Source organism: Miscanthus floridulus, chromosome 8 (assembly GCF_019320115.1).
Source record: "Miscanthus floridulus cultivar M001 chromosome 8, ASM1932011v1, whole genome shotgun sequence".
Taxonomy (NCBI): domain Eukaryota; kingdom Viridiplantae; phylum Streptophyta; class Magnoliopsida; order Poales; family Poaceae; genus Miscanthus; species Miscanthus floridulus.
In genome coordinates, this window is record NC_089587.1 from 175249077 (window position 1) to 175276831 (window position 27755).

Genomic DNA, 27755 nt, shown 5'->3' on the forward strand with positions numbered 1-27755 from the left:
CGGCCGGCCCCTTTGGGTTGACCCTCGCCGACGCCGTGCCGCGTTGGATAGCGGCTTGTGCCTCCGCCACCCAGTGGGCGGAGGAGCCGGGGCTCGCCTTAAGCGCCTTAAGGGGCGCCAAGGGGAGCTCGTCCGCAGGCCGCTTCCGACTAAGGGAAAATAACCTATAGGGTCAGCGCGAGACCAAAAAAGCAAACGGAATGCACCATGACCCTGCCAAAAATACACTAACCTTGAATGGGGCGGCAACCGTTTCGCCACGGCGAACCTCGTCCGCAACGGCGGAGGCGGCGGCAGAGGCGTCGCCTCCGTATCCATCGGCGCCGATCGGTCCTCAATGGACCTCGGCGCCCCTTCAGTCCTCTGCGGGGGCGGTGGCGTCGTCTCCACCGCCACTCGCCCCACCACGGCCGCCGAGCCCACCGGGCTGACGACGCGTTTGCCCAACGCCTGCGCCTCGGGCGTGTCGGCCTTGGCCCCGGAGCGGGCAACCGCCGGCCCCGGGTCCGCTTCTCCTCCTCCTCTCGGGAGTGCCGGGCTGCTGGCCAATGCCCCAGGCACCACCTCCACTACGTCAGGAAGGTGGTCCAGGGGACCTCGCCCCGCCTCGCCCCCATCATCCCCGTCCGAGGCCTCCATCGATAGCGACGTCGACGGGGATTCCTCCAGCGGGAGACCCTCCTTCCTTTGTTGACGGCGGCGCTTATCTAGCTCCTCACGTGCGAGGAGTTGCTTCGTGCGTTTCGCCGCCTTGGCGTCTTTCCGTTTTTTCTGCGCGTCGGCGTGCGCGCGGTTGATCGCCCGCCACCTCGCGTTCTCGGGAACGGGCGGAGGAGAGGAGCGCACGTCCCTCATCCCCTGCAGGAACGATGGACGCGCATAAGGAGACAAGGGGTAAGGGGAGATTGAGGAGGCTCGGAGGCTACAATGGCACACGACTTACCAGCGAAAGGAACCCCCGCGACGGCCGCATCGCAATAGGGGTCAAGTTGCCGCCCCGCAGCTTCGCCTCTACCGTCTCCCCCACCTGACGAAGAATTTCCTCATCGGAAAGGGCAGAGGAGGACATCCGGGTGCCCTCGATGGGCTCACCCGGCTTCATCTCGAATAGCCGTCGGCGCCGAGCCATCAGCAGCAGCACCCTCCGGCGGTGGAAGGCGGCCACGACCACAGCCACGGTGAGACCGTGGCCCCGCAGCCTCGCCAGCCCCTCCAGAAGTGGCTGCAGCTTGGGCTGGTCGTCCTTCGGGATGCTGTACTTCCATCTCTCCGGGCAACTCTCCACAATCCGCCCAGTGTAAGGGGGAAGTCCTCCGTCGTCGTTGCGGAGGTAGAACCAACTCGTGTACCACCGGCGATTGGAGGACGCGAGTTGGGCCGGGATGTAGAGGTACAGGCGGTCCTGGTGCACCTGGAGAGTGCAGCCGCCAGCCCTTGTCGCCTTCCTCTTACCCGACGTGCCCATCGGCTTGGTAGTATGCCCCGCCCGGAATAGGTGGAGCCACAACTCCCAATGGGGAGCAATCCCCAAATACCCCTCATAGACGGCAACAAAGATAGCCACCTGAGCGATGGAGTTGGGATTAAAGTTATGGAGCTCCACGCCGTAGTAGTGCGGGAGCGCCCGCATGAACCGGTCCACCGGGATGCCGAGGCCGCGCTCGTGGAAGGAGACGAAGCTCACGACATAGCCGTCGCGAGGCCTCGGCTCCGGCTCGCCATACGGAGCAATCCACTCCGGCATAGTGGGGTCTATCACCGGGCGGAGGAGTCCACCGTCGACAAGCGACTGAAGCATCTCCTCGGTGACATCCGACGGATCCCAGGGGTCCGCCTCGACAACAACGATGTCGCCGGCCATGGGTGCGATGGAGGAATCGAGTGCGACAGTGAGTTTTTTCTCTCTCCCACGCTCTCGCTTTTTTCTCGCTTTCTCCCTAGGCTCGCTCCTCTCTCCTCTTCTTCCTAGCACTCGCTGCTCTAGCGATGGCTCGACAGAGGCGGTGCTAATGCAGGTAAGGTAAGACAAGGAGGGGCGAGACTCTTCGGGTATTTATGCAGGGAGAAGGCGAAACGAACGGGCGACGAAATCGGGGAGGTTTTCCCCCGATCCAGCGCGGTTAACCACGAGCTGATTTCGCTGGCCCACGCGCCCACGTCTCCCGCATTAAATGCGAGGACAGTTACGTCCCATCCACCATGTCACGCTTGGCCACTACGGCAGCAGGCGTCATTTCGCCTCCCCATGAAACCGCCTCAAAAGGCGCGCCACCCGTTGCCGAGCCAATAGGGAAGATATTCCCCGCGGCCTATTCCTTTCGTATGAAGGAACCGGGCTCTGAACCTATTACGGTCCAGGGGTTCGAAGGCTGGGCCCCAAAAGGGTTTCGACAGCTGCCCTAGGATAACAGAGTCAGGGACGATCGCGGGTGAGCCTATACGAGGCCGAGGCCCAAGCAAGCGAAACGCTTGTGACGCCCAAAGTCGTGTCTGAGACCGGCAGGAAAGTCTCCGAATGGGATCCCACCGTAGGGAGGCACCGAGCCACCGAGGCCCAGCGAACGGCCTCGGCACCCACTAGAGACATCCTCTGGTACTCTTGGAGTGTGTCTTTGGACCGCTAGCCGTCCCCTAGCGAACGGGGTTCGGGCCTCCACTCGGACTACCCGATAACAGCTCACCGGAAGTGCCATCGCTCGTGCCCACCGAGCGTAGCGAGGCACATTCTACCCCTCCTTCCGAGCGAAAAGGAAGCGTGAGGGTCGCACAAAAAGTCAGGGGAACCCCCGACGGCCTTCTCGCTCTATGCAGAGGCTAAGGGGCTCTTCCTGCAACCTTGCCGAGACCCAGCGACCCCGGCTCGCACTCAAAGGGGCTCGGCAAAACAAACCCTCCTTCCGAGCGAAAAGGAAGCGTGAGGGTCGTACAAAAAGACAGGGGAGCTCCTGACGGCCCTCTCACCCTGTGCAGAGGCTAGGGAGCTCTTCCTGCAAATACGCCGAGACCCCACAACCCAGGCTCGCGCCCAAAAGGGGCCTCGGCAAACAAACTCTCAAGCGCGAGGGGCGTATAAAAAGCCAGGGGAACTCCCGACGGCCCTCTCGCTCCGCGCAGAGGCTAGGGGCTCTTCCTGCAACCTCGCCGAAACCAGAATGGGCTCGGTGAACAAACCCTCCGTCCGAACGAAAAGGATATGTGAGGGTCGGATGAAAAAGTCAGGGGACCCCCTACCGCCCTCTTGCTCCAGGCGGAGGCTCGGGGGCTCTTCTTGCACCCAAGACCAAGACAAACGGTCCCAGCCCATGCTAGAGGTTTAATTACAAAACACGATAAAGGGCACCGAGCTCGTTACGGTCTAGGGGTTCGAAGGCTGGGCCTCCAAGAGGTTTCGACAGCCGCCCCAGGGCAACAGAGTCAGGGACGACTTTGGGGCGAGCCTACGAATGGCCCAGGCCCGAGCGAACAGTCGCTCGGGGCGTCCTAAGTTGTGTCCGAGACCGACAGGGAAGTATCCGAATGGGATCCCACCGTAGGGAGGCACCGAGCCACCGAGGCCCAGCGAACGGCCTCGGCACCCACTAGAGAAACCCTCTGGTACTCTTGGAGTGCGTCTCTGGACCGCTAGCCGTCCCCTAGCGAACGGGGTACGGGCCTCCACTCGGACTCACCCGATAACAGCTCACCAGAAGTGTCCACGCTCGTGCCCATCGAGGGTAGCCTGGCACATTCCACCCCTCCTTCCGAGCGAAAGGATGCATGAGGGTCGTACCCAAAGTCAGGGGGACCCCTGACGAACCTCTCGCTCCATGCGGAGGCTAGAGGGCTTTTTCTGCAGCCTCGCCGAGACCCCCACAACCCAAACTTACGCTTACGGGCTCGGCAAATGCGATAAGAACTACTCGTTCAAACACAAAAATAAAAAGCCCCTGGAGGAGTAACTCCACTCCCCCAGGGCCTCAGGGGCTATACCCGGCAGGTGCGCTCGCGCGCACCCAACGGAACCTCGAGAAACAAAAACCCAATTCCTACGGGAGCGGGTACGAACCAAGCCTCGGCAAACCCTCAGGGAGAGTGCACGCACTCCCCCAGAGGCTCGGGGGCTACTGTCGGGTACCTTAGAACGGGGTACCCCGAGCGAACATCAAAGGGGTCGCTTAAGTCCCATCAAAAAACAAAGCTAGAAGGTAAGCCGTGGGCCCCTCACCCACCGCGACCGGGCCCACCAAGCCCTCCTCCTCGCCTCGAGCCTCGCGCAGGAGGTCTTGGCGTCCTGACGTAATCTCTGCCTTGCGCGAGGCTCTCCACGGGAGGCCTCGGCAGGGGACACGATCTCCGTCTGGTGCGAGGCTCCCCACGGAAGGCCTCGGCAGGAGGTGCATTTTCCGTGTCGCGCGAGGCCTCTCGCGGAAGGCCTCAGCAAGGAGCCCGATCTCCATCTCGCGCGAGGCCTCATTCTCCGTGTCGCTCGAGGCCGGTTCATCCGCGACCCGTCGCCCCCCAGCCTCGGCTGACCCTCCCGACAGCACGTCATGTCTCATTAATACTTCAACCACTCCCGCGATCTTAGCCGGACGATGGCTCGACGCCACAGAATGGCTGACGGGACCTGAGGTCGCATCAACGCCATACTGGCTAGGACAGGGCACGGTGGTGATTACCGGCCACTGTGTTCTGACGCTGTGCCCACGATCAGCGCCCACACTACACTGTGCCCCGCGATCCCCGCCTTGAAAACAACGCGACATGGACAACCTGTCCCGGTACATCACCGCCTCCAAGCCGACGCACCAGATCAGCCGCCCACTCGGGGCCTCGGCACTATGCACCAAGGTCTCGGCTATCTTGGGGATCGTGCCCGCCGAGACCCCCCATTGCGGTGCAGCCTCGGCACCGGCCAAGCCTCGGCCTCGCGTACAGTCCGTCCACAGCGGTTTGCACGTCCACCGCCGCACCCACTTCGAGACGGTCCCAGGGCTCTCACGACGCACAGGATCGGATGGGACTCGCACGCCGCCCCAGTGCTCCAAGGACGGACCACTCCAACGACCACGCCGCCACAGGAACAGGCCATAGGGCTCGGACATGCCGCCCCTATTGGCACGACATCGCATAGTAAACACATATACTGTCCATGTCCTTCCTTCAACTATAAAAGGAGAGGACTTGGGCCACTTAGAAAGGGGGACTCACGGGGAAGGGACAGAGGGGAACAGATTGTAACACACGCACACACCACAACCGCCTGAGAGCAACGTCTCAGACGGCCCACACGACACCTTGCCGAGACCTGGGACTAGCTCCCTCTCTCCCCTAGCTTGTAACCCCCTACTACGAGCACTTCGGTGCAAGGAATACAAGATCGATCTCTCAGACTGGACGTAGGGCATCGATTGCCTGAACCAGTATAAACCTTGTGTCTCTTTGCATCACCATCCGAAATCGGGAGCACGTAGTTCAAATTCACTAGTTGGTTGAGGACCCCCCGGTCCGAAACACCGACACAACTATTAGGCCAATTTAAAAAAAACAACTATTAGGCCTGGACTATTTTTTTCTCTTGAACAACGCAAGAGAAAGAGGGACAAGAGTCCACTCCTAGTACAGGGGAGAGAGGCTCCCAGACACCACAAACACCAACAGTACAAGAATTACCGTGAACAAGGACTACATGACCAGGGCCAAGGAAACACACAGAAGCTCATGGCTATGTGATTAGCGACAGAAGGAGCAGTTCTTGAAGAGCAGAGGCTCCAGCCATACACCATAAAAAACCTTCGATTGTCACTGCATGTAAAACCTCTTGGACATTAGGAGAAGCTCCTTCAAACACACATACATTGCGATGCTTCCAGATTTCCCAAGCAACCAGGATAATCAAAGAATTCAGCCCCTTTCTCATCTTTTTATCAAACCCCTTGATTGTTTTGCACCACTAGTTAGAGAAATGGGTCACTCCCGGCTGAGAAGCACAAACATACAACTAACAAGGGTATGTTGAATAGTTTCTTCTGCCTGGTCGCAAAGAGGGCCTGAAGCAGGATGGGGCAAACCCCTTTTCGCTAACCTGTTAGCTGTCCAGCACCAGGTCTTAACTGCTAGCATTATGAAGTATTTGCATCTAAGAGGTGCCTAGCTTTTATAAATACGTTTTCCAAGGCCTGGACTAATTACTTAACTGGAATTCAAAATTACTCAGTTTGTGTATGTTGTAACATTTATTTATCTTCCTGCAATAAGATTAAACCACTCATTTGAAGGGAATAAATGTTGGAGACAAAACACAGGTTTGGGGCTAGATTCAGATTTCATTAGCCTTGCCACAAATCATGGCAGGTTGGGGATACATATAGGGTGGCATACTTGGTCCTTAAGAAAGGATTACAGCATACTCTAGAGATGCTAAAGTAGATACTAAAGCAAGATAAGGATAAAGATAAGGGCTGACACAGCCACCAACTACTCTAGATAAGTATCCTAAGTAGATAAGCACAAGACTTATGCTTTCATTCCCCCTCTAAGTCTTGTGTGGCGCCTTCTGGGGAATTTGAGCCATCCCAATCCTGGCGCGAAGCTCCTGGAACTTGACCCACCCAAGGGACTTGGTGAGAAGGTCGTCGAGCTGATCCTAGGTGTTGATGTAGCCGGCCTTGATGCTCCCCTCATCCAAGCAGCTCCTTAGGAAGTGGTACTTGATGTGGATATGCTTGCTGTGCTCATGGAAGATGGGGTTCTTCGCCAAGGCCAAGGCGGACTTGCTGTCCACCCTGAGCTCCACTGCTTCTGCTTCTCTGCCCAGCAGATCACCCAGCAGCCGAGCCAACCAGAGAGCCTGAGTCGAAGCAGTAGTGGCAGCGATGTACTCCGCCTCGCAACTGGACAGAGCCACCACTTGCTGCTTGACCGACTGCCAGCTGATCAGACACTTGCCAAGGAAGAACAGCGTCCCGCTGGTGCTCTTGTTTGTGTCGATGTCGCCTGCGAGGTCGCTGTCGCTGTACCCGATGAAGTGTTCCACGCCGGGGCACCTCGGGAAGTGCAAGCCGTAGTCGGTGGTGCCCTCGATGTAGCGGAGGATCCTCTTGATGGCCTGCAGATGCTCCGTCGTCGGTCGCTGCATGAACCGACTGACGTAGCCAACGGCGAACACTAGGTCCGGCCGCATGTGGAAAAGGTAGCGAAGGCTACCCACAATATGCTGGTACTGCGTGGCGTCGACCTCCTTCACCGTGCTGTTGCGGCTCAGCTTCAGCCTCTCCTCCATGGGAGTGTGGGCTAGGTTACAGCCGGTGAGCCCCCCCAACTCGACGATGCGCTTGGCGTAGCCGGTCTGGCGTAGGGAGATGCCAGAGTTGTCCCGGTGGACCTCGATCCCTAGGTAGAAGGAGAGAAGGCCCAAGTCACTCATCTGGAAGGTTGCCTTCATCTCCTCTTTGAACGCCTCCACCTTGGCCTCCTCGGTGCCGGTGATCACCAAGTCGTCGACGTAGACGCCTACCAACAGGGCATTGTCTCCCTTGCCCCGCCGGTAGACAGCAACCTCGTGAGGACTCTACTGGAAACCCATTTGCTTGAGGGTGGAGTCCAACTTGGTGTTCCAAGCTCGTGGCGCCTGCCGCAAGCCGTAGAGGGCCTTGCGCAGGCGGAGAACCTTGTTCTCCTTGGCAGGGATGACGAATCCCAACGGCTGGTGGACGTAGACCTCCTTCAGGTCACTGTTGAGGAAGGCGGACTTGACGTCCATGTGGTACACACACCAATCCTCCTGAGCCTCCAGCGCGAGGAGACGAACGGACTCCATCCGCGCGACGGACGCGAAGGCGTCGTCGAAGTCGACTCCCTCCTGCTGAACGAACCCGCGCGCCACCAGACACGCCTTGTGCTTGATCACCGCCCCAGCCTCATCCTTCTTGAGCTTATAGACCCACTTAAGGGTGATGGCGCGGTGGCCGGCAAGAAGATCCGCCAGCTCCCACGTCTGGTTCCGCTCGACCGCGTCCATCTCCTGCTGCATCGCGGCGCGCCATGCCGCGTCTCCCTTCGCCCCAGCGAAGGAGTGGGGCTCGCCATTTTCGTGCGCCAGGTGCAGCTCCCCCTCGAAGTCGTGCGTCGCCAGTCCAAGGACAGGTTGATCGCCGAAGATGTTGTCCACGGTGCGGTAGCGCAGAGGCTCGTCGTCGTGGTAGGCATCGACGCGGTCCTCGTCGTTGGACAGTGGAGTGGCGAACTCCACCGTGCGCTGCCCATCACGGACCGAAGCTGCTGGTGCCGATCTCGGTGGTATGGGTGCCGGTGTAGGAGAGTGAGGAGCCAGTGTAGGAGAGCAGGGCATAGCCGGTGGTGCAGCTGGTGGACTCGCTGGTGCAGGCGGTGGAGGACTCGCCAGAGGTGATGGCGAGCCAGGTGCTAAGGTGGACGAGCTCGGTGAAGACGAGCTGCTAGCTCCCCCGGCTCCCTTGAAGTGGATGTAGTCGATGAGGAAGTCTTTGAGGGTCGAAGTCGAGCCGTCGTCCATTGCCTTGTCCCAGGTCCAACCTCGCCCTTCGTCGAACACAACGTCCTAGGAGATGCGGACGCATTGTGTCACAGGGTCGAGGATGCTGTAGACCTTGACGCCCTCCGCGTAGCTAATGAAGACCCCCGGCGTGCTACGGTCGTCAAGCTTGCCGACGTGGTTGAGCTCCTTGGCGAATGCGAGACAGCAGAAGACGCGGAGGTGGCTCACCACTGGCTTGCGCCCGTGCCAGGCCTCATATGGTGTCTTGTCGTCGAGGGCCTTGGTGGGTGAGTGGTTGAGCAGGTGAACAACGGTCATCACCGCCTCACCCCAGTAGATTGCCGGCATCCCTCTCTGCTTGAGGAGGGCATGGGCGGTGGCCACCACCGTCTGGTTGCGGCACTCAACGACGCCGTTCTGCTACGGGGTGTACGGCGCGGAGAAGTGGTGCTGGATCCCCTCGTCGGCACAGTACGCCATGAACTCAGCCACCGTGAACTCGCCGCCGTTGTTGGTGCGTAGCACCCGAAGCTTGCGGCCGCACTCCTTCTCTGCAGCAGCTTGATGGTGCTTGATGGCATCCACAGCTGCCGCCTTGGTGTCGAGTAGGACCGCCCACATGTAACGAGACACATCGTCGACGAGGAGCAGGAAGAAGCGCTGGCCTCCAGGTGTGGCCAGTGTCACGGGGCCGCAGAGGTCGCTGTGCACGAGCTCTAGCTTCTCCTTGGCACGGAAGCTCGCCTGACGAGGAAGGGGAGCCGCCGCTGCTTGGTGAGGAAATAGGTGTCGCAGAACTGCTCCACGTGCTCGACTCGCGGCATGTCCTGCACCATCTCCTTGTTGCTAAGCTACTTCAGGGCCTCAGAGTTGAGGTGCCAAAAGCGCTCATGCCACCGCCAGGCGTCGTCGTCGCGGCGGGCTGCAAGACACACGGGCTGCGCCACCTGCACGTGGAGGACGTAGAGGCGGTTGGTGCCTCTGTTCACGGCGAGAAGGCGACGATGGCGATCATAGATACGCAGGACCCGTGCAAGATCTCCACACGCGAGCCGTTCTCATCCATTTGTCCCAAACTGATGATGGAGTTCCTCAGCGCGGGGATGTAGTAGACACCGATGAGCAGCCGGTGCTCGCTAGTCTTGGTGGTGATCGGTGAAGACGACGAAGCCGACGCCCTTGATCTCCACGGCAGAGGCGTCCCCGAACTTGATGGAGCCTCGAACGCCGGAGTCGAGCTCGGAGAAGAACTCCCGCTGCCCGGTCATGTGGTGGGTGGCGCCGGTGTCGAGGTACCAGCCGTCAATCTTGTCATCGCTGGACTCGTTGCTGAGGAAGACATGGGCCCATGGCTCGTCAAGGTGGAGGAGCACGGCGGCAGCCGGCGCGGGAGGTGAGTGTAGCTCGATGCACCCGTGCATGGAGAACAGAGCCGCCTCGTCACCCTCCTGCGCTTGCGCGACGTGTGCCTGACCGTCGCTCTTCGCTTGCCGGTAGTCCTTGGCCCAGTGGCCGGTCCTGCCGTAGTTCTTGCAGGTGTCATTGTGGGTGGCCTTGTGCTCTCCGTCGATGCCATCAGGAGCGCCACCACGCGCCTTGTCCTGCTTGTGTGGCCAGCGCTTGCGGCTGCTCGACAAACCCGAGGCCTGGCCTTTCTTCCACTCCCGCTGGCGGTCGAGCCACTGCTTCTCAGTGAAGAGAAGCTTGCCACCAATGGTGACCGGCTCTGAGGGTAGCTGCTCGCAGTGGTCGACGACCATGAGGCGGCCCGTCACCTCCTCGATCGTGAGCTCGGAGAAGTCCGGCAGCGTCTCGATCGACAGAGCCAGCTGCGTGTACTTCTTGGGGACGACGCGAAGGAACTTCTCGATGGCTCTCTCCTCGTCGATGTCGTCGTCGCCGTACCACGCCAACTGTTGCATCATGGTGTTCAGGCGGAGAGCAAAGTAGTCGATGTCCTCGCCTGGCTTGAAAGCCAGGTTCTCCCACTCCTGACGTAGCTTCTGAAGCATGGATCTGAGGGCACGGTTGCTGCCGATGCGTACCACGGCGATGGCGTCCCAGGTGTCCTTGGCGGTCTCCTTGTTTGCAAGGGAGGAGTGCATCTCCAGCGCCCGCCGATCCTCGTCGAAGTCGGCGTCGCCGTACTGTACCGTGTTCCACATGCGCCGCGCCTGCATCTTCACCTTCATCACCATGGACCACTCGGCGTAGTTGGTCTTGGTGAACATGGGCCATCCGCCACCGGTGCCGATGTCCTTGACAACGGTCTGGACGATGGGAGGGGAGCCGGGCCATCCACGGTGACCACGATGCCGGTCCGAGGAAGGGGAGGCGCGCCGCCTGTGAGGGCTCCACGCGCCAGCGTCCCGTCCGCCTATCCAGGTCACATCTGTTGTGGCTGCATGCGTCGAAGCCACGTCCGCCCTGGTCCCGCTCGAAGTCGCGCAGGGCTAAAGATGGCCAACGGGCCGGCCCGGCACGGGCACGTGCCAGCACGGCCCAATAGCCAATAGGCCGGCATAGCACGCCATGCCTCCCGGGCCGTGCCTCACAGGGCCATGGGCCTGGCCTTCGGCCCAGGCACGGCCCTATGGGCCGATTTCCGTGCCGGGCCAGCCCGAGAAGCGCGGCCATTTTCATAGGATGTGCCAGCCCGAGGCCCACTGAGTGCCGACAGAGAGAGAGAGGAGGGAGGAGAGGGTAGGCCGGGTCGCCGGGGTCGTGGAGGAACGGCGGGGGCTCGAGGCCAGCCACCGCGCGGGGGCCTTGGGCGTGCGCCGCGGCCGCGTGGGGAGGAGAGGAGGAGGTAGCCGCCGAGGCTGGGAGCGGCGGAGCTCCGGATCTCAGGGGCAGGGAGAGAGGTCGTCGTACCTATGCCGAATCTGAGCGGAGGAGGCACGGCAAGGGAGCCCGCCGTACGCCGAGGGAGAGGGTGGGAGGGAGCCCGTCGTGCACCGAGGATGAGGGAGAGAGAGAGGCCACTGAATCTAAGCTGAGGGAGGGAGGGAGAGGGAGAGGGAGAGGGAGAGAGATCCGCACGGGGAGGGAGAGATGGAGGACGAGGGAGGGAGGGAGGGCGCCGCCTGGCCTCGCCGGCATCGAGGGAGGAGGCCATGTCTGTGGTGCTCCGACTCGACGGTGGGGCAAGGAAGGAGGAAGAGGAGGCGGCGACACGAGCCAGCACGGAGGAAGACAAACGGCGAGGGCGTCGGCTCGGGGAAGACCTCACGACGGCTCGAGGAGACGAGGAGCGGCGAGGCTCTCGACCGCGATGGCGTTCCTCGGGGAAAGGGAGGGGTGGGGATGGTGGGAGTGCGCTTATATATGAGGAGGGGGGAGGCGGGGACGGTGGGCCAGCCGCGCTGGGCCTTGGGGAGGGGAGGATGAGTGAGAAGGGGGGAGGCTGGGCCGACTGACTCAGGGCGGGCCGTGCCGTGCCAGCCCACGGGCCTGAGCAGCGGCCTAGGCATGGCCTGCTCCTTCAGGTCGGGCCAGCCCGGGCCCGCATGTCACCGGGCCGAGCTGGGCTCATGTCGGGCTAAAAAAGAAGGCTCCGTTCCGTGCCGTTGTGCCTCGGGCTGCATGGACATTTATACGCAGGGCCCGCTCGTGCGCCGCGCGTTCCCAGTCCCGCTTGGCCTCCAGGTCACGCTCGATGTGCGGGTCCCACCAGTGGTTGCGTCCTCCGAGCCCATCTAGGAGGTCCGCATCGCGTCCGCCAGGTCGTACGTCATCGAAGCTGCGCCCATGCAGTCCGCCCAGACGATCCGCATCACGTCCGCCCAGGCCATCCGCACCATGTGCGCCTCGGGCGTGGGCTCCGCGTCCGCCACAGTCATCCGCTCCGTGTGCGCCTCGCAAAGCAGCAGCCGCTGCCGCCTCCTCAGCCTGCATGGCCGTCTCCGCGGCCCGCTCGGCCACGAGTTCGGTAGTCGCGAGCCACTCCGCTCGAGCGGCTGCCTCCGCCCGGTCCGCCACCTCCCACTGCCGCCTCTCCGCCGCCTCCAACTCCGCGTCGCGCGCATCCGCCACCCGCACTGTTGCGCGCTGCTACCTACCTGCGCCGTCCTACAAAGGTCGTGCTCTCGACGGAGGAGTGGGAAGAGTGGGAGCGGGAATGGCTAGCCATGGAGCCGGATTGGGATGGGGAAGAAGAACCCAGGAAGAAGTAGGCTCTTGATACCATTTGTTGTAGACAAAACACAGGTTTGGGGCTAGATTCAGATTTCATTAGCCTTGCCACAAACCATGGCAGGTTGGGGATACATATAGGGTAGCATACTTGGTCCTTAAGAAAGGATTATAGCATACTCTAAAAATGCTGAAGTAGATGCTAAAGCAAGATAAGGATAAAGATAAGGGATGACACAGCCACCTACTACTCTAGATAAGTATCCTAAGTAGATAAGCACAAGACCTATCAACAACAACAACAACAAAGCCTTTAAGTCCCAAACAAGTTGGGGTAGGCTAGAGTTGAAACCCAACAGAAACAATCAAGGTTCAGGCACGTGAATAGCTGTCTTCCAAGCATTCCTATCTAAGGCTAAGTCTTTGGGTATATTCCATCCTTTCAAGTCTCCTTTTATTGCCTCTACCCAAGTCAACTTCGGTCTTCCTCTGCCTCTCTTCACGTTACTATCCTGACTTAGGATTCCACTACGCACCGGTGCATCTGGAGGTCTCCGTTGCACATGTCCAAACCATCTCAACCGGTGTTGGACAAGCTTTTCTTCAATTGGCGCTACCCCTAATCTCTCACGTATATCATCGTTCCGAACTCGATCCCTTCTTGTATGCCCGCAAATCCAACGTAACATACGCATTTCCGCGACACTTAGCTATTGAATATGTCGTCTTTTCGTAGGCCAACATTCTGCACCATACAACATAGCAGGTCTAATCGCCGTCCTATAAAACTTGCCTTTTAGCTTCTGTGGTACCCTTTTGTCACATAGGACACCAGACGCTTGCCGCCACTTCATCCACCCTGCTTTGATTCTATGGCTAACATCTTCATCAATATCTCCGTCCCTCTGTAGCATTGATCCTAAATATCGAAAGGTATCCATCCTAGGCACTACTTGACCTTCCAAACTAACATCTTCCTCCTCCCGAGTAGTAGTGCCGAAGTCACATCTCATATACTCAGTTTTAGTTCTACTAAGTCTAAAACCTTTGGACTCCAAAGTCTCCCGCCATAACTCCAGTTTCTGATTTACTCCTGTCCGGCTTTCATCAACTAGCACTACATCATCCACGAAAAGCATACACCAAGGGATGTCCCCTTGTATGTCCCTTGTGACCTCATCCATCACTAAAGCAAACAAATAAGGGCTCAAAACTGACCCTTGATGTAGTCCTATCCTAATCGGGAAGTCATCCGTGTCTCCATCACTTGTTCGAACTCTAGTCACAACATTGTTGTACATGTCCTTAATGAGCCCGACGTACTTCGTTGGGACTTTATGTTTGTCCAAAGCCCACCACATAACATTCCTTGGTATTTTATCATAAGCCTTCTCCAAGTCAATAAAAACCATGTGTTGGTCCTTCTTCTTCTCCCTATACCTCTCCATAATTTGTCTTATTAAGAAAATGGCTTCCATGGTTGACCTTCCGGGCATGAAACCAAATTGGTTCATAGAGACCCGCGTTATTGCTCTCAAGCGATGCTCGATAACTCTCTCCCATAGCTTCATAGTATGGCTCATCAACTTAATTCCCCGGTAATTTGTACAACTTTGAATATCCCCTTTATTCTTGTAGATCGGTACCAATATACTTCTCCTCCACTCATCAGGCATCTTGTTTGATCAAAAAATATGGTTGAACAACTTGGTCAACCATACTACAGCTATGTCCCCGAGGCATCTCCACACCTCGATTGGGATACCATCCGGTCCCATCGCCTTACCTCCTTTCATCCTTTTCAACGCCTCTCTGACCTCAGATTCTTGGATTCTCCGCACAAAGCGCCTATTGGTGTCATCAAAAGAGTCATCCAACTGAAAGGTTGTGTCCATATTCTCACCATTGAACAATTTGTCAAAATACTCTTACCATCGATGTCGGATCTCATCCTCCTTTACCAAGAGATGCTCCCTTTCATCCTTAATGCACTTAACTTGGTTGAAGTCCCATGTCTTTCTCTCATGAACCCTAGCCATCCTATAAATGTCCTTCTCTCCTTCCTTCGTACTCAAATGTTGGTAAAGATCCTCGTACGCTCTACCCTTTGCCACACTTACAGCTCGCTTTGCAGTCTTCTTTGCCACCTTGTACTTCTCTATGTTGTCCACACTCCTGTCATGGTACAAGCGTCTATAGCATTCTTTCTTCTCCTTAATAGCCCTTTGGACTTCCTTGTTCCACCACCAAGTGTCTTTAGCCTCGCGTCCCCTTCCTTTGGTTACTCCACACACCTCTGAGGCTACCTTCTGAATGTTGGTTGCCATCTTGTCCCACATATTGTTTATGTCGTCTTCTTCCTTCCAAGAGCCCTCTTTGATAACCCTTTCCCTAAATACCTCTGACGTCTCCCCTTTTAGTTTCCACCACTTTGTTCTTTCAATCTTAGCTTGTTTATCCCTACGGGCACGCACCTGAAAACGAAAATCTGCCACCAAAAGCTTATGTTGAGAAACAACACACTCCCCTGGTATCACCTTGCAATCCAAGCATGCTCGTTTGTCCTTTCTTCTTGCGAGGACAAAGTCAATCTAGCTACAGTGTTGTCCGCTACTGAAGGTCACTAGATGAGATTCTCTCTTTCTAAAGAAAGTGTTGGCTATCATCAGGTCAAAAGCTACCGCGAAGTCCAGAACTTCCTCCCCCTCCTGATTCCTACTACCATACCCAAAACCTCCATGAACTGCCTCAAAACCTGCGCTTGTAGTACCTACATGCCCATTAAGATCTCCTCCTATAAAAAGCTTCTCACTACTAGGTATAGCTCTAACCAGGCCATCTAAGTCTTCCCAGAACTGTCTCTTAGCATTCTCGTCGAGGCCTACTTGGGGGGCATACGCACTAATTACGTTCAAGACCATATCACCAACGACAAGCTTGACTAAGATAATCCTATCTCCTTGTCTTCTCACTCCCACCACACCATTCTTGAGGCTCTTATCAATCAAAACTCCTACTCCATTTCTATTCGCGACTGTTCCTGTGTACCAAAGCTTGAAACCTGTATTGTCCACCTCCTTCGCCTTCTGACCCTTCCATTTAGTCTCTTGAACGCATAATATATTTACACGCCTCCTAGTCGCGGTATCAACTAATTCTCTTAACTTACCTGTAAGTGACCCTACATTCCAACTACCTAAACGGATCCTAGTTGGTTCGACTAGCTTCCTTACCCTTCGCACCCGTCGACTCTGATGCGAAGACCCTTGCTCATTTTTCACTACACCCGGGCGCCGATGTAGCGCGCCACTAAGGAAGCGACGACCCGATCCTTGGTTACTTGACACCATGCCCAGATCACGACACGGCGCGTCACGGGGATGACGACCCGGCCCTTGCCCATTTAACACCATACCCGGGTTCCGATATGGCGCGTCGCTAAGAGGGTTACGCCCCAACGATTTTCTTTCGGGTTTCATCTCCATTTAAGTGGCTAAGTTTTTACATTGGCTCGCCACGCCTAACACAACCCTCCTCCTTTACCAGGGCTTGGGACCTGCTATGCTGGGACACCAAAGGCGCCCCACCATAGGCGGAGTTATAAGCACAAGACCTATGCTTTCAGTAAACTCCATAGTCCATACCCAATATGTACTGAAAATTACTTGTGAATGTGATGACAGCTACAATGTGGTAACTAGTGCACTAAAGTTGCAGTAGACTATTAGCAAGCTGCTGCTGCTGCCTGATAAATGTAAACAGTAAACAGTCATTTAAACCTTCAGCAGTGATGAGCCCCTCCAAGAATCCCATTTTTGTCTCTGATTTACTCTAATATATCCTAAAAGGATGGCCTCCTATATGGGGCAAGACCTCTAGAAGTCTTTGCCACCACGATTAATACCCCCAATCTTTAGAAAATAATTTTGATGCACAATTAAGAAGAGAATATTGTACTTTGGCAAATTCAGTTATAAAGATTAGAGATTATAAAGATGACCTCCTGTTGTGCATTGTTACAATCCAAAATAGCACAACTATCGAATCTCAAAACTAATCAAATGGGCCTACAAAGGAATAAACACATAGATGCCACAAAAAAACGTTACCTCACTCCTTTCCATCTCAATAATTATTCAGATATACAATGTCTTCATCTACAATTCAGCACATCACATCTACAAAGGTTAAGATGAAGCGTTGAAGCCTAGCACTTTCTCTACTCTTCACTCTTCAAGTTATCGGGTAGTACCATGTACGGAAATCATCACCACAAAAGCCTTAATATGCTAAGATAAGGCACCAAACACCATGAATCAGTAAAGCGCATATACGAAGGAGAGCCATGAAACTTGGTGACATGAATCAGTAAAGCGCATATATCAAGGAGAGCTGTGTCAAGAGTGACTATGGCCCTGTTGGCCACCGCTTAAATTTATTTTTCAGCCAGCATCTTGCCAGCTGTCCGCAGCAGCTTGTTGAAAAATCTGGTTAGATGAAAAGCTACGTTTGGCACTACGGCTTCTCTGCAGCTACTTCTTAATGCTCAGCCATGGGACCCACATGTCAATGAGTGAGGGAGGGGCTGCCGTCATGGTTGCCGTCACTAGAGCTACCACCATGGTTGCAAAGAGGGAGGGGCGCGCTAACGAATCTAGCACGGTTCAGAGAGTACATGTACGTAGACACCGGTAGGGATGAAAACGGTCGGGAACGGTCGGAAAAATATCTTAACCATTCCCGCTCCTGTATTTTTTGGCCGGGAACGGGAACGGGAACGGAAAGGTCGGACGGGAAAACGAATCCGGTATTACGGGATATCGGGAACGGAATATTTCGAACGAGAACGTGTCGATTACGATCGGGAAGCGGTAACACAAAACGGAAACATCGATATATGTAACCACTTGAAACAATGAGCTCGATGCAACAATAGCAACCATGCATAATCCATATGCAAACAATAGCAAATAGTTAGCTCGTCAGAATATTTATGCAAAGAAAACTACAGAACTACCAAAAAAAAAAGAAAATGGAAAAGAAAGATGAACAAAGGCCAAACCTTGCTGCTTCCTGGGCCAAGCAACGATGGGCAGCATGCATGACTCGTCAGCTCATTCGGTCGGGAAAAATGAACAAAGCCAAACCTTGCTGCTTCCTGGGCCAAGCAACGATGGGCAGCTATGACCGACGGTATCACTGGGCCAACGTTGGGCTGTTTGCAGGCCTTAAAAACGGGAATTTCCCGCGGGAATTTTCCTGAGAAAATATGGGATCCGCTAATTCGGTCGGGAAATCACTCTAACCGATTTCGATCCCGGATTCGCCGAATTTTCCCGGATTTCCTCCCGAACCCGTTTTATCCCGAGAAAATGATATCCGGTCGAGAATTTCGGTATTCGGTGTCGGTCGGTACGGGAATTTCCCGTTCCCGCTTTCATCCCTAGACACTGGTGAACTGGAGCTCCTGGCAAAAAAAAAAAAAAAAGTGGCTTTACTCATGGCTGTCACCGTGACTCTATTTAGCACTGGATCCATTCCAAGTTGTACGTCATTTTAGTTTTCTTCTAAATTAATCTAGCATTGACGAAGTTTATACAAAAACCTATTAACATGTACAAATTAAATTTCAAGGTGGATTTAATAAAAATTATTTGATATTTTAAATGTTGGTGTATTTTTTCTATAAACCTCGCCGAAAACTAGAGAAATTTAACTTAGACAAAAAAAAAAACTAAAATGACCTCTGATTTGAGACGAAGGGTGTATCAGGAATCAAGTCAAACCTTTGAACTTTGTTCCATCGTAGGCGACGACCATCCTCCACTTGTGCATATTCTCCGGCAGCGCCGTGTCACCTTCGGCCGCCTCTGGAGCGAGAAGCGAGAGCTGGCCACCATTGGCGAGCTGCTGCTGCTGCTGCCCGTCCGAGGAAGAGAACAAGACATCATTTCGCGTGACATGAAAAAGGAGGTGGCGGGAGGAGAAAGAGAGAGGAGGGGAAGGCGCAGGGCTTTACCGAGGTGTTTTGGCCGCAGGCGGTGGCGGTGGCGGAGGCGCGGATAGGGAGAGGAGCAGAGCGGAGGGGTGCTAGGCCCAACATATCCAGTTCTCAGAGCAGCGCCAGGAGCACGTCGGAGCGGACTCAGCAATGTTCCCCGCGGAAATCCAACCGCCGGCAGGCCTTCTAGACCAACCCTACATAGGCCATAGAAAGCGGAGGGGCGTGGAATGGACGGCGGCGAGGGGCGGCAACTCTAGGAGGGCGAGGGGCGGCGAGAACCGAGAAGAGACCGGGGCCGGCCGGCCGGGCGGGTGGCGCTGGAACAGGATTACAGGAAGGATTTTTTTTAGCAGATATTACAGGAAGGAACTACTCCGAGTAGGGGGGGTACGTTTGGGCCGAAGCCAGCGCCGGCCCGTCCAAATTTGAGCGCTGGCGAGCGTCGTGTTTGGATTGAGGGCCGCGATTCGGCCGCTCCAGTCCGGCGGGCCTCGTGCCAATTGCCTACTCGCTCCCTTCCAAAATAATACACATCTTGTTTACGAAGGAGTCAAATTTTTAAAAATTCAACTAAATTTATATAAAAACATATTAATATTTATGATATATAATAAGTATCATTAGACTGATCATGGAGTACTTTTATATATATATAGAGAGAGAGAACTACTACCTGTAGCTGGCTACAAAATAACTTATTTTATAGCCACTTTGAGTTATGATAATTACTATGTTAATTTATGAGATTATAGTAACTCCTTACTAAGTGGTTTCCTATAATCTTATGGTAAATATCCCTATGTGTTATAGTAACCCAACTATCGTGAATATGTATTGACATTATCGTACAACTTCGACATGACGGAGCAGCTGCTCCAGCAGCAGCTTTTGTCCGAGATGCCTAGGGCCGTGCGGTCGGGGATCGCGCAGCACCTGTTCCGAGACACCGTCGAGGACGCGTACCTGTTCCGGGGCGTCTCCGAGGGCCTCGTCGTGTACCTCGTCGCCGACGCGACGGCGCAGTTCTTCCCAGCCAAGGCCGACATTGTCCAGCAGAACGAGACCCCGACGGACTGCTACATCATCGTGTCCGGCTCCGTCGACGTCTTGGCGACTACTGCCGACGGGACGGAGACGGTCGTATCAAGGGCATATCGGTGCGGCATCGCCGGCGAGATCGGCGTGATGCTCAACATCCCACAGCCGTTCATCGTCCGGTGCAGGAGGCTCACCCAGGCCGTGCGCGTCAGCCAAGGCCACCTTATGCGGGTAGTCCGGCCTCACACCGCCGACGCCGCCAGGGTGATGTGCAACTTCGTTCAGCACCTTGGATCTCCCGCGTGGAAAGTTGCAAGGGAAGAAGCGCCATTGTTCTGGGAGATCGCAGATCAGATTGAGGCCGAAACCGCGACCTCAGCATCAATGTCGAGGCGGAGGAGCGAGATGTTCGACCCGGAGGGACCGGAAGAGGCTGATCAGCTGAGAATGTCGCTGCGTAGAGAGGCCAAGCTGCGAGTGGTTATCCATCACAAGTCTGAAAATGCTGCAGGGATGCTTTTATGCCTTCCTGGTTCCATGCGGGAGCTGAGGAGTGTTGTGGAGGCCAAGTTCAGGAAGGTGGTGACGACGGTGCTCAACGTTGACGGCGCCAAAGTTGAGGACATCGACGTGCTAAGAGACGGAGATCACTTGTCCGTGTGCTAGTGCTTTGCAAAATAAGAATGAACACGTATGTACCTGTGTTGACACCCAAAAGTGTGCCAACGGAGGAATTGGGCCACACCAATAAGTTCTTGGCATCAAGAGAATATTAGAAAAATATTTGGTGCGACAAAAATCAAAGCATAAGCAAGAGAAGGACAAAATTGGGCTTGCTCTGCCCTGCCAAACCGCCTAGGCCGGTTCCCATACCAGCGAGGGCGGTTCCTCTATTAGTGTGGCTCAGCTGGAGAGCCAGGTCCCATGAAAACCGGCAACGGTCTATTTCGGACTGATTTGTTTTCAAATCGGTTTCGAATCTATGTTCGACGTGGGAAACTTGGAGATTATGTTCTGAACTTGTTTGCTACTGGGATAAAAGCACCCCCTCTATATAAACGAGAGGATTACGACCGATTGAGAAATGCAACTTCTAATCGTAAAAAAAAAACACCAATTACAACCGATGTATTTTTTGACGATTGGAAGTTGGATTTCTTGTTTAGATGACCTTGCCGATCCTAGAACAACCTCTACGCGCTCCTCCCCGACGGGTCTTCCTGGGAGGTGTTCGGGAGTCTACCAGGCGAAAAATGAGCTTCAAAACGACCTAACCAGCTTGTTGGACAGTTTTGTCGATTCGTTACGTTCTTCCTGTGATCAAGGTCTTGTGCGACCTCGGATGTGCTAGCCCTTGCTGGTGTGTGGCCCAAATTAGCGTTAACACATTTTTTGATGACTCTGCTGGAGAAAGAGAAGAAGATCCAATCTACTGGCAGCACGTCGGACAATGATAAGCCTAAGGATAAGGGTGATCACAGTGATCCCTTCACCAAGGGAATATCAAGAATCCGACACCAATCGAAGAGCTTCCCGAGGATCTTCGTCAAAAGATCAAGGTCAAGTTCTCCGCCGATCTACAAGCGTTCCTTGCAAGCTGCAATAAAGATCGGCGGGGCAAAGCTACTCAATACCATGAGCCCATCTTCGGTGATCCAGACACTTCTACATTTGCTGCACCACAGGTAAAAACTAATGAAGAGGTAGAAGATCCTTATCATACTCATGCTGATTATGCTAAGATGTTGCAAGATCAAATTACGATTACTGATAATAATGTCATGACTGATGTTAATATGCTTATGGCATGCATGGATAGGCTAGAGGGTAAGACGATCGATTATGTTGATACATATGCTAACGAATCAGCTTCTAAGCAACCTCAATATGGTATGCCTTACAACTTTTATGATAAGCTTGTACGCGGCGGCTAACAAAGCCAAATTGGCCTCTTTGGCGACTGAAACCGATAAGGCCAATTTAGGTGGTGTTAGCACATCTATGTCGGTGGTCACTTTTGCTTTAAGTTAGGCTCGTAACACGCAAGGCGATCATGGACCAGTAGTGAATCGAGCTTCAACGAGGTATAATACAGTTCTTCCTAACCCACCGAAGTCACCGAGTCAAATTCCTATGCTTAGTAGTGCACATGTGGCTCCTACTGCCGATTTTAATGAAGCTACGAATAAGTTTAGATATGAATTGTCAAAATCTATTGAGAATAGCTTTGGCGTGCAAATTAAGTCAAGTAGGACTACTTAACATAAGTTGTACTATCCGCATTTTGATTTCTTTAAAGCTCCCAATGGTTGGAGGGTACTGGAATTTTATAAGTTTAACGGTGAAGATAACAAATCTACCATGGAGCACATTAGTATGCTTCTTGCTCAAATGGGTGAAGCTAGTAACTTGGATTTTATGAATGTTCAACATTTTTCTTTGTCTCTTACCGGTACAGCTTTTTCTTGGTTATATCTTTACATGTTTGTTCTATTAGTTAATAGGCTCAATTGGAAGAAAGGTTGCATGAGCACTTGGACAAGTAATGAGGTGAAGAATGAAGGGAAGGTGGTGAGACGTCAATGCGCTTTTGACAAGTTCATGAGCAAATACAAGAAAGAGAAGACCGATTCTATGAATCGGTTGTTAAAAAAGAGAGCCTACACCTCCTAAGCAAGAAGAGCCATTCAAGCAGATTGTGGTGTCACAAGTAGTGACTCCATTGTAGGAACAAGTTGTTCCACATGTTTCTCGTTGGGGGTCCTTCGGCTCAACCTCTTGTACAACCAATGTGGGGGCCCTATGGAGTTTAGGTGCCATATTCCGGCGGCATGGGGAGAGCCTGCTAAGATTTCGGCGGGCAGCCCACTCTCCTTCCTCAACTCCGGCGAGCTTAGATGGGGGCTCGGGGGGAGGCAGGTCGGTCAGGCGGTGGGGACGGCAAGAGGGCGGCTTAGGGTCATGGCGGCGACGGAGGCGGCCGGGCCAGGGCAAGGCAGGCGCGTCCATGGCCGGAGCTCACCGCAGAAGAAGGAGATGATGGACAGGAAGAAGGCTGCCACCGCAGGTGTGCTAGGGTTTCGTCGGTGCTCCGCGGCCGTGGAGCTCCTGCAAAACCATAGCGCTCCACGGCAGGACGGTGTGCAGCGCCGGGGGGGAGGACAAGGAGACGGGCGGGGGTGGGGCGCGAAGAAGAATGGGCACGAGAGGAAGAAAGATGGCGCGAGGAGGAAGATGACTGTCAGTCACCTGCCGCCGATATATACCCTTTCGATCTAACCGGATAAAACATCGCCTCAATTCGTATGCCTCCTATGTTATTTACAGGAGAGCAGGCCGAAGCCGAAGCAGCAGCAAACTGAAACTGCAAGCGAAAGAAAAATTTGCCATAGACATACACACTACCCAAAGGCAAAATTAAAAGGCACACTACGCAGCAGCACTAGTACACACGCACGCAGCGATCGATTGTGAGTCTGACATGCGTGGCCGCCCTACACGTCCATTCCTTCGACGGCCTCCGTCACGACGACGAAGTCGTCCATCTCCTTCTGCCCGGCGCCGTCGGGCGCCACTGCCGCCGGCAAGTTGGTAGCCTTGTACTGGTGGCGCCTGGCGAAGACGATGAACACGGCGAAGTTGGCGACCCCGAGCACGGCGAGCATCGAGTAGAAGAGGTCGAGCCTGCCGCTGTCGAGGTTGTTCCGGATCCACGCGCCCCTGGTGGCGGCGTCGACGGCGAAGACGAGGAAGGTGCTGAGGAAGAAGCCCATGGAGAGCGTGACGAGGAACAGGCCGGTGCTCATGGACTTCATCCGCTCGGGCGCCTCGCGGATGAAGAACTCGAGCTGCCCCACGTACGCGAACGCCTCGCCGGCCCCCACGAGGAAGAACTGCGGGACGAGCCAGAAGGCGCTGATGGCGACGTGGCCGGGCCCATTGGACGCGTCGCGGCGCTTCTTCTCGACGAGCGCCGAGACGGCCATGGCGGCGACGGAGAGCGCGAGCCCCGTGCCGACGCGCTGCAGCGAGGTGAGCCCTTGCGGGCGGCCCGTGAGGCGGGCGGCGAGCGGCACGAGGAGGCGCTCGTTGAGGGAGGTGAAGAGCAGGATGGAGATGAAGAGGAACACGGAGAGGGAGCCCGCCGGGACGGCGAAGCCGCCGCCGGCGCCGGAGCCGGAGCCCGGGCGGCGGAGGTGGCGGTCCATGCGCGTGGCCTGCTCCACCGAGAAGGTGGTCATCTGGGAGTAGACCGTCCAGAAGAGGATGCACGTGGACCAGATGGGCAGCAGCTTCACCACCATCTTCACCTCCTCCACCTCCGTCACCGTCGACGGCGCCGCCACCGCCGAACTCGCTTGCTGCTTCCCCGCCGGCGCGGACAGGTCGGCCTCCACGATCGCCGCCTTGTCAAGGCACCTGCATTATGCATTCACGGCAACAGAGAAAAATCGATCAGCGATGCTAGGAGCACGTGTGTCGTGAACTGGAAGTGCGCGCGATACACACACGTACACGTACAGTACTGTACATGATAGGTACTCCTACGTTACCCTACGACAACAGATGTTTGGCCGTGCACCGATCCGACTACTCGGACTCATGAGCTACGTACTGCTGCTCAGTCTCATTGATTGTAGCCGGTACGCCGTGTCCGTGTCCGAGTGTGCGTGACTCATCACACGCCCGTGCTGTCAGTCTGTCACCACTAGCTGACTCAGGAGAGAGAGGGAGAGGGAGAGGCCGGCACATCGACCAGTTTTCGGCCGGAACAGTGTACGGGCTCTGGCGGCACGTCCACCTGTCTAGATTCTTTTGCCATCGCGCACGAGACTCCCAAGTTCCGTTGCGTAGGGCTGGCCACTGAGTTCAATAATTCCCTCTTTTGCGTGTTGTATTAGCCCGTCCCCAAGGCACCACGGTGGCGTGCTGCCCTATATGCCACGTCTCATCTAGCGTCACAGGGTTTGATAGCTCCGTTGGGTGTCAGGTATGCCCGTAGAAGCTGCGTTCTCCTTGGCTGACAAAAGGTGAAGGAGTGGATGGAGCTAGCGTTGTGGCAAGGAGGCACACGACTCTAACTTTACTTTTTCAGGACCAGTTCAGTCCGGGATGGAAAAGCAGCCTGAAGAGGTTCAAAGCTAGAATTATGTTTTTTTTTTGATGGAGTAAGATCTTATTTAGTTGGCGATTTTTTTTAAGAAATGATACTGTAGCACTTTTGTTGTTATTTGGCAATTAGTGTCCAATCATAGTCTAATTAGACTTAAAAGATTCGTCTCGTAAATTTCGTCTAAACTGTATAATTAGTTTTATTTTTTATTTATATTTAATGTTTCATGTATGCGTCCAATGATTTGATGTGACGGGAAATCTTGAAAAAATTTGCAAAATTTTAGGAACTAAACACCACCTAAGTACACTTGTCAGGACCATGTTCAAACAGAAATTGACCATGTTCGTTTCTCTTATAATCCGTCTTTTTCAGCTTGTTTTTTTCAGTCGGAACAGTGTTTTTTTTTCACAACAAATTAACCAGAACAGTGTTTAGGTTCGTTTTTTCAGCGAAGCGAACGGGCCCATTATAGTCTGCGTTGAGGAATAAAAAAATCTTAGCTGCCTCGATTTACGTGGCTCAATACTTTTTAGTGAGGCTAATAACCGTGATCGCCTGCGTTGGGCGTGCCCTCAGCAACTACGTAGTACTAGTAACATCAAGGGTGCCCTCTCGGTTACCCGTTTCGGCTTCTCCAGCTCTGGTGTCCACAATTGAGCCGTGACACTGACACGAGGTTCGGACAAGTGGCATGTGATCGTACTAACAATAGACCTGCCCAACTCGCTCCGTCTTGCTCATCAGACATCAGATCCTATTCCTATCGCGTCCAGGACCAGGACTAGGGGGTCGGTCCATGCTAGTGCAACCATCACCATGGAAGTTTCATGTGGCTGGCCAGCTGGGGCTTACCCTTGAAACACGCCGTGACGATGCAAACAAACAAGGACGCTGCAACCGCATGCACGTAATCTCTGCACCAGCGGTTACTACCACGGGCTCGATCGTACGTACTGGTAGGACGTCATCGTGTCCCGCACTATGCATGACTTCCTGATCCGTGTGCCGGCGATGCAGCAAGCAATAAGGCAATGCATCCCAACCATAAGATTTTTATTTATTTGCCTCGAGGCTCGAGCTAATTAAGCTACTCTAGTCTAGCTAATAGGAGTAGCTAGTAGATTGTTCGCTGACGCTGAGCCTAACAATAACACACATGTGTGCCGTCGAGAAAGAAAAAAAAACGTAATTCTAGCTTTCAACTTGACACAACGTAGACGAGGGAGTACTCCTATCTCGCTTGCTCTGCTAGCTGCTAAGACAGAGACATCATCGCGGAACGAACGAACGCGACAGCAAATTAAAGGCAACCGAAAGGGATGCAACTGCGTTTGCGTTACCTGAGCCTGTCCGTGTGGGCGACCTTGGCCGCGGCGAACCCGTGGAGCTCGGCGGCGTCGGCGGGGAGCGTCAACCGGCGCTTCCTCCACGCCGTGGCGAGCACCCGCCCGATGACCGTGAGCGGGCTGCCCTGCGGGCGGCGGTACCGGTACCTGGGCGTGCCCGCCACGAACACCGCGACGGCGAGCAGCATGGCGACGGCGGAGACGCCGTACCCCCAGGCCCGGCCCACGTTGTCCTGCACGTACACCAGCACGGTGACCGCGAACAGCGACCCCAGGCTGATGCAGAAGTAGAAGCGGTTGAAGAAGAACACCATGGCGCGCTCCTCCCGTGGGTCTCGCGCGTCGAACTGGTCCGACCCGAACCCGGACACGTTCGCCTTCAGCGCCCCCGCCCCCGCCGCGATCGTGTACAGCGCCGCGTACAGCAGCGCCAGCTGCCCGCCGCGCGCGGGGACGCACTCGTGGTGCGCGCGTGGCCCGCGGGCGTTCGCGCACGCCGGCGGGCGCATGCTCGGCACCGTCGTGTCAACCGTCAGCAGGCTCACGCCCTGTCAATTGTCATCAGCATGTTATTGTTAGAACAATAGTCGTGCAATGCGACACCTGCAGGCCAACATGTACATGTCACGTACGGTGGCGGCGATGGTGGCGGAGATGGCGATGGTGAGGTAGCGGCCGAGCTTGGCGTCGGCGAGGAAGCCGCCGACGAGGGCGAGCAGGTTGAGCGTGCCCATGAAGTTGGTCACCACGTTGGCGGACTTGGAGTTGGACAGGTGCAGCTCGCCCACCAGGTACGTCACCAGGTTCATGGAGATGCCCATCACGCACACGCGCTCCGCCAGCTCCGTGCCCAGGATCAGCCCGGCGCCCACCCAGCCTCCGGTCCTCGACTTGTCCACCGGGTTGCCCCGGAAGTCCACGGCCTCCTGCCCGTCGCCGCCGTCGCTGCCGTACCCACCATGACCCCCAGCGGAAACCTACACAACAAACGTTCGTGTATGTATATACATGAATCATCAGAGCTGAGCAATCATCACGACTCTCCACCACGAGAGGGTGCGGCTGTTACCATTTCTGTGCTGCTGTGGCTAGCAGCTAGCAGCTAGCTGTGCCTGGTGCAGGGCTCTGCAGGCGAAAGAGGACTCGCTAGGCAGGGAGCGAGGACGACGAAGAGGAAGGAGAGGAACGTGTGCGCTGTGAGCCTGTCGAAGAGGATGAGGCCGGGTGAGGATTTATAGGGGGCGCGCGCGCGGGCACACACATGATGAACCAGCAGACGGTTCGTTTGGCTGTGGTTCGTTCTAAACGATCGAAAATTTCTAGCTGGAATAGTATTTTTCTCTCACATAAACCAGCCAGCGGTACTTTTTCACGAATCAGTAACGATACGAACCAGCCAACCGAACAGGCTAAACGAAGAAGGGGCGTGGCTGCACCTACCGCTGCTGCTCGGGATTCTGCTCTTGTTACTTTTTTCCCCCACTGCAAATTGCATCACATTTAGGTTATCTCCAACAACAACAACCAAAATACAAGACTCATTCGTTCTATGAGTAGCACTAGAGGTAAAATGTTCAATATCTATTCGGCATTTTCTCCGACAATCAGACCTAAAAAAGAATC

The 27755-nt window shown here is 55.2% G+C and overlaps 2 protein-coding genes and 1 pseudogene across 2 annotated transcripts; 1 reads left to right on the plus strand and 2 right to left on the minus strand.

The window, feature by feature from the left end:
• The window catches only part of LOC136477570 (uncharacterized), a 32404-nt pseudogene extending 13375 nt beyond the window's left edge, over positions 1-19029 (minus strand).
• Positions 19030-19486: 457 nt separating this feature from the next.
• LOC136477574 (potassium channel KAT4-like) lies at positions 19487-22731 on the plus strand. Its single transcript, XM_066475778.1, has 2 exons — positions 19487-20261; positions 20337-22731. The coding sequence occupies exons 1-2, from the start codon at positions 19491-19493 to the stop codon at positions 20349-20351; spliced, it is 786 nt and encodes a 261-aa protein (XP_066331875.1). The 5' UTR covers positions 19487-19490; the 3' UTR covers positions 20352-22731.
• A 147-nt stretch (positions 22732-22878) lies between these two features.
• On the minus strand, positions 22879-27359 carry LOC136477573 (protein NRT1/ PTR FAMILY 6.4-like). The gene is made up of 4 exons (XM_066475777.1): positions 27202-27359; positions 26765-27109; positions 26127-26680; positions 22879-24089 (listed from the first exon to the last, which is right to left on the minus strand). The coding sequence occupies exons 1-4, from the start codon at positions 27202-27204 to the stop codon at positions 23165-23167; spliced, it is 1827 nt and encodes a 608-aa protein (XP_066331874.1). The 5' UTR covers positions 27205-27359; the 3' UTR covers positions 22879-23164.
• Positions 27360-27755: the final 396 nt, after the last annotated feature.

What these genes read in the sequence shown, in the direction of transcription:
- LOC136477574 (XM_066475778.1), top strand. Translation starts at nt 19,491, where the DNA reads ATGACGGAGCAGCTGCTCCAGCAGCAGCTTTTGTCCGAGATGCCTAGG.
- LOC136477573 (XM_066475777.1), bottom strand. An exon ending in CCGCCACCATCGCCGCCACC is followed by an intron (nt 26,681 to 26,764) that starts GTACGTGACATG and finishes GACAATTGACAG; the next exon opens with GGCGTGAGCCTGCTGACGGT. An exon ending in GCCCACACGGACAGGCTCAG is followed by an intron (nt 24,090 to 26,126) that starts GTAACGCAAACG and finishes TGCATAATGCAG; the next exon opens with GTGCCTTGACAAGGCGGCGA.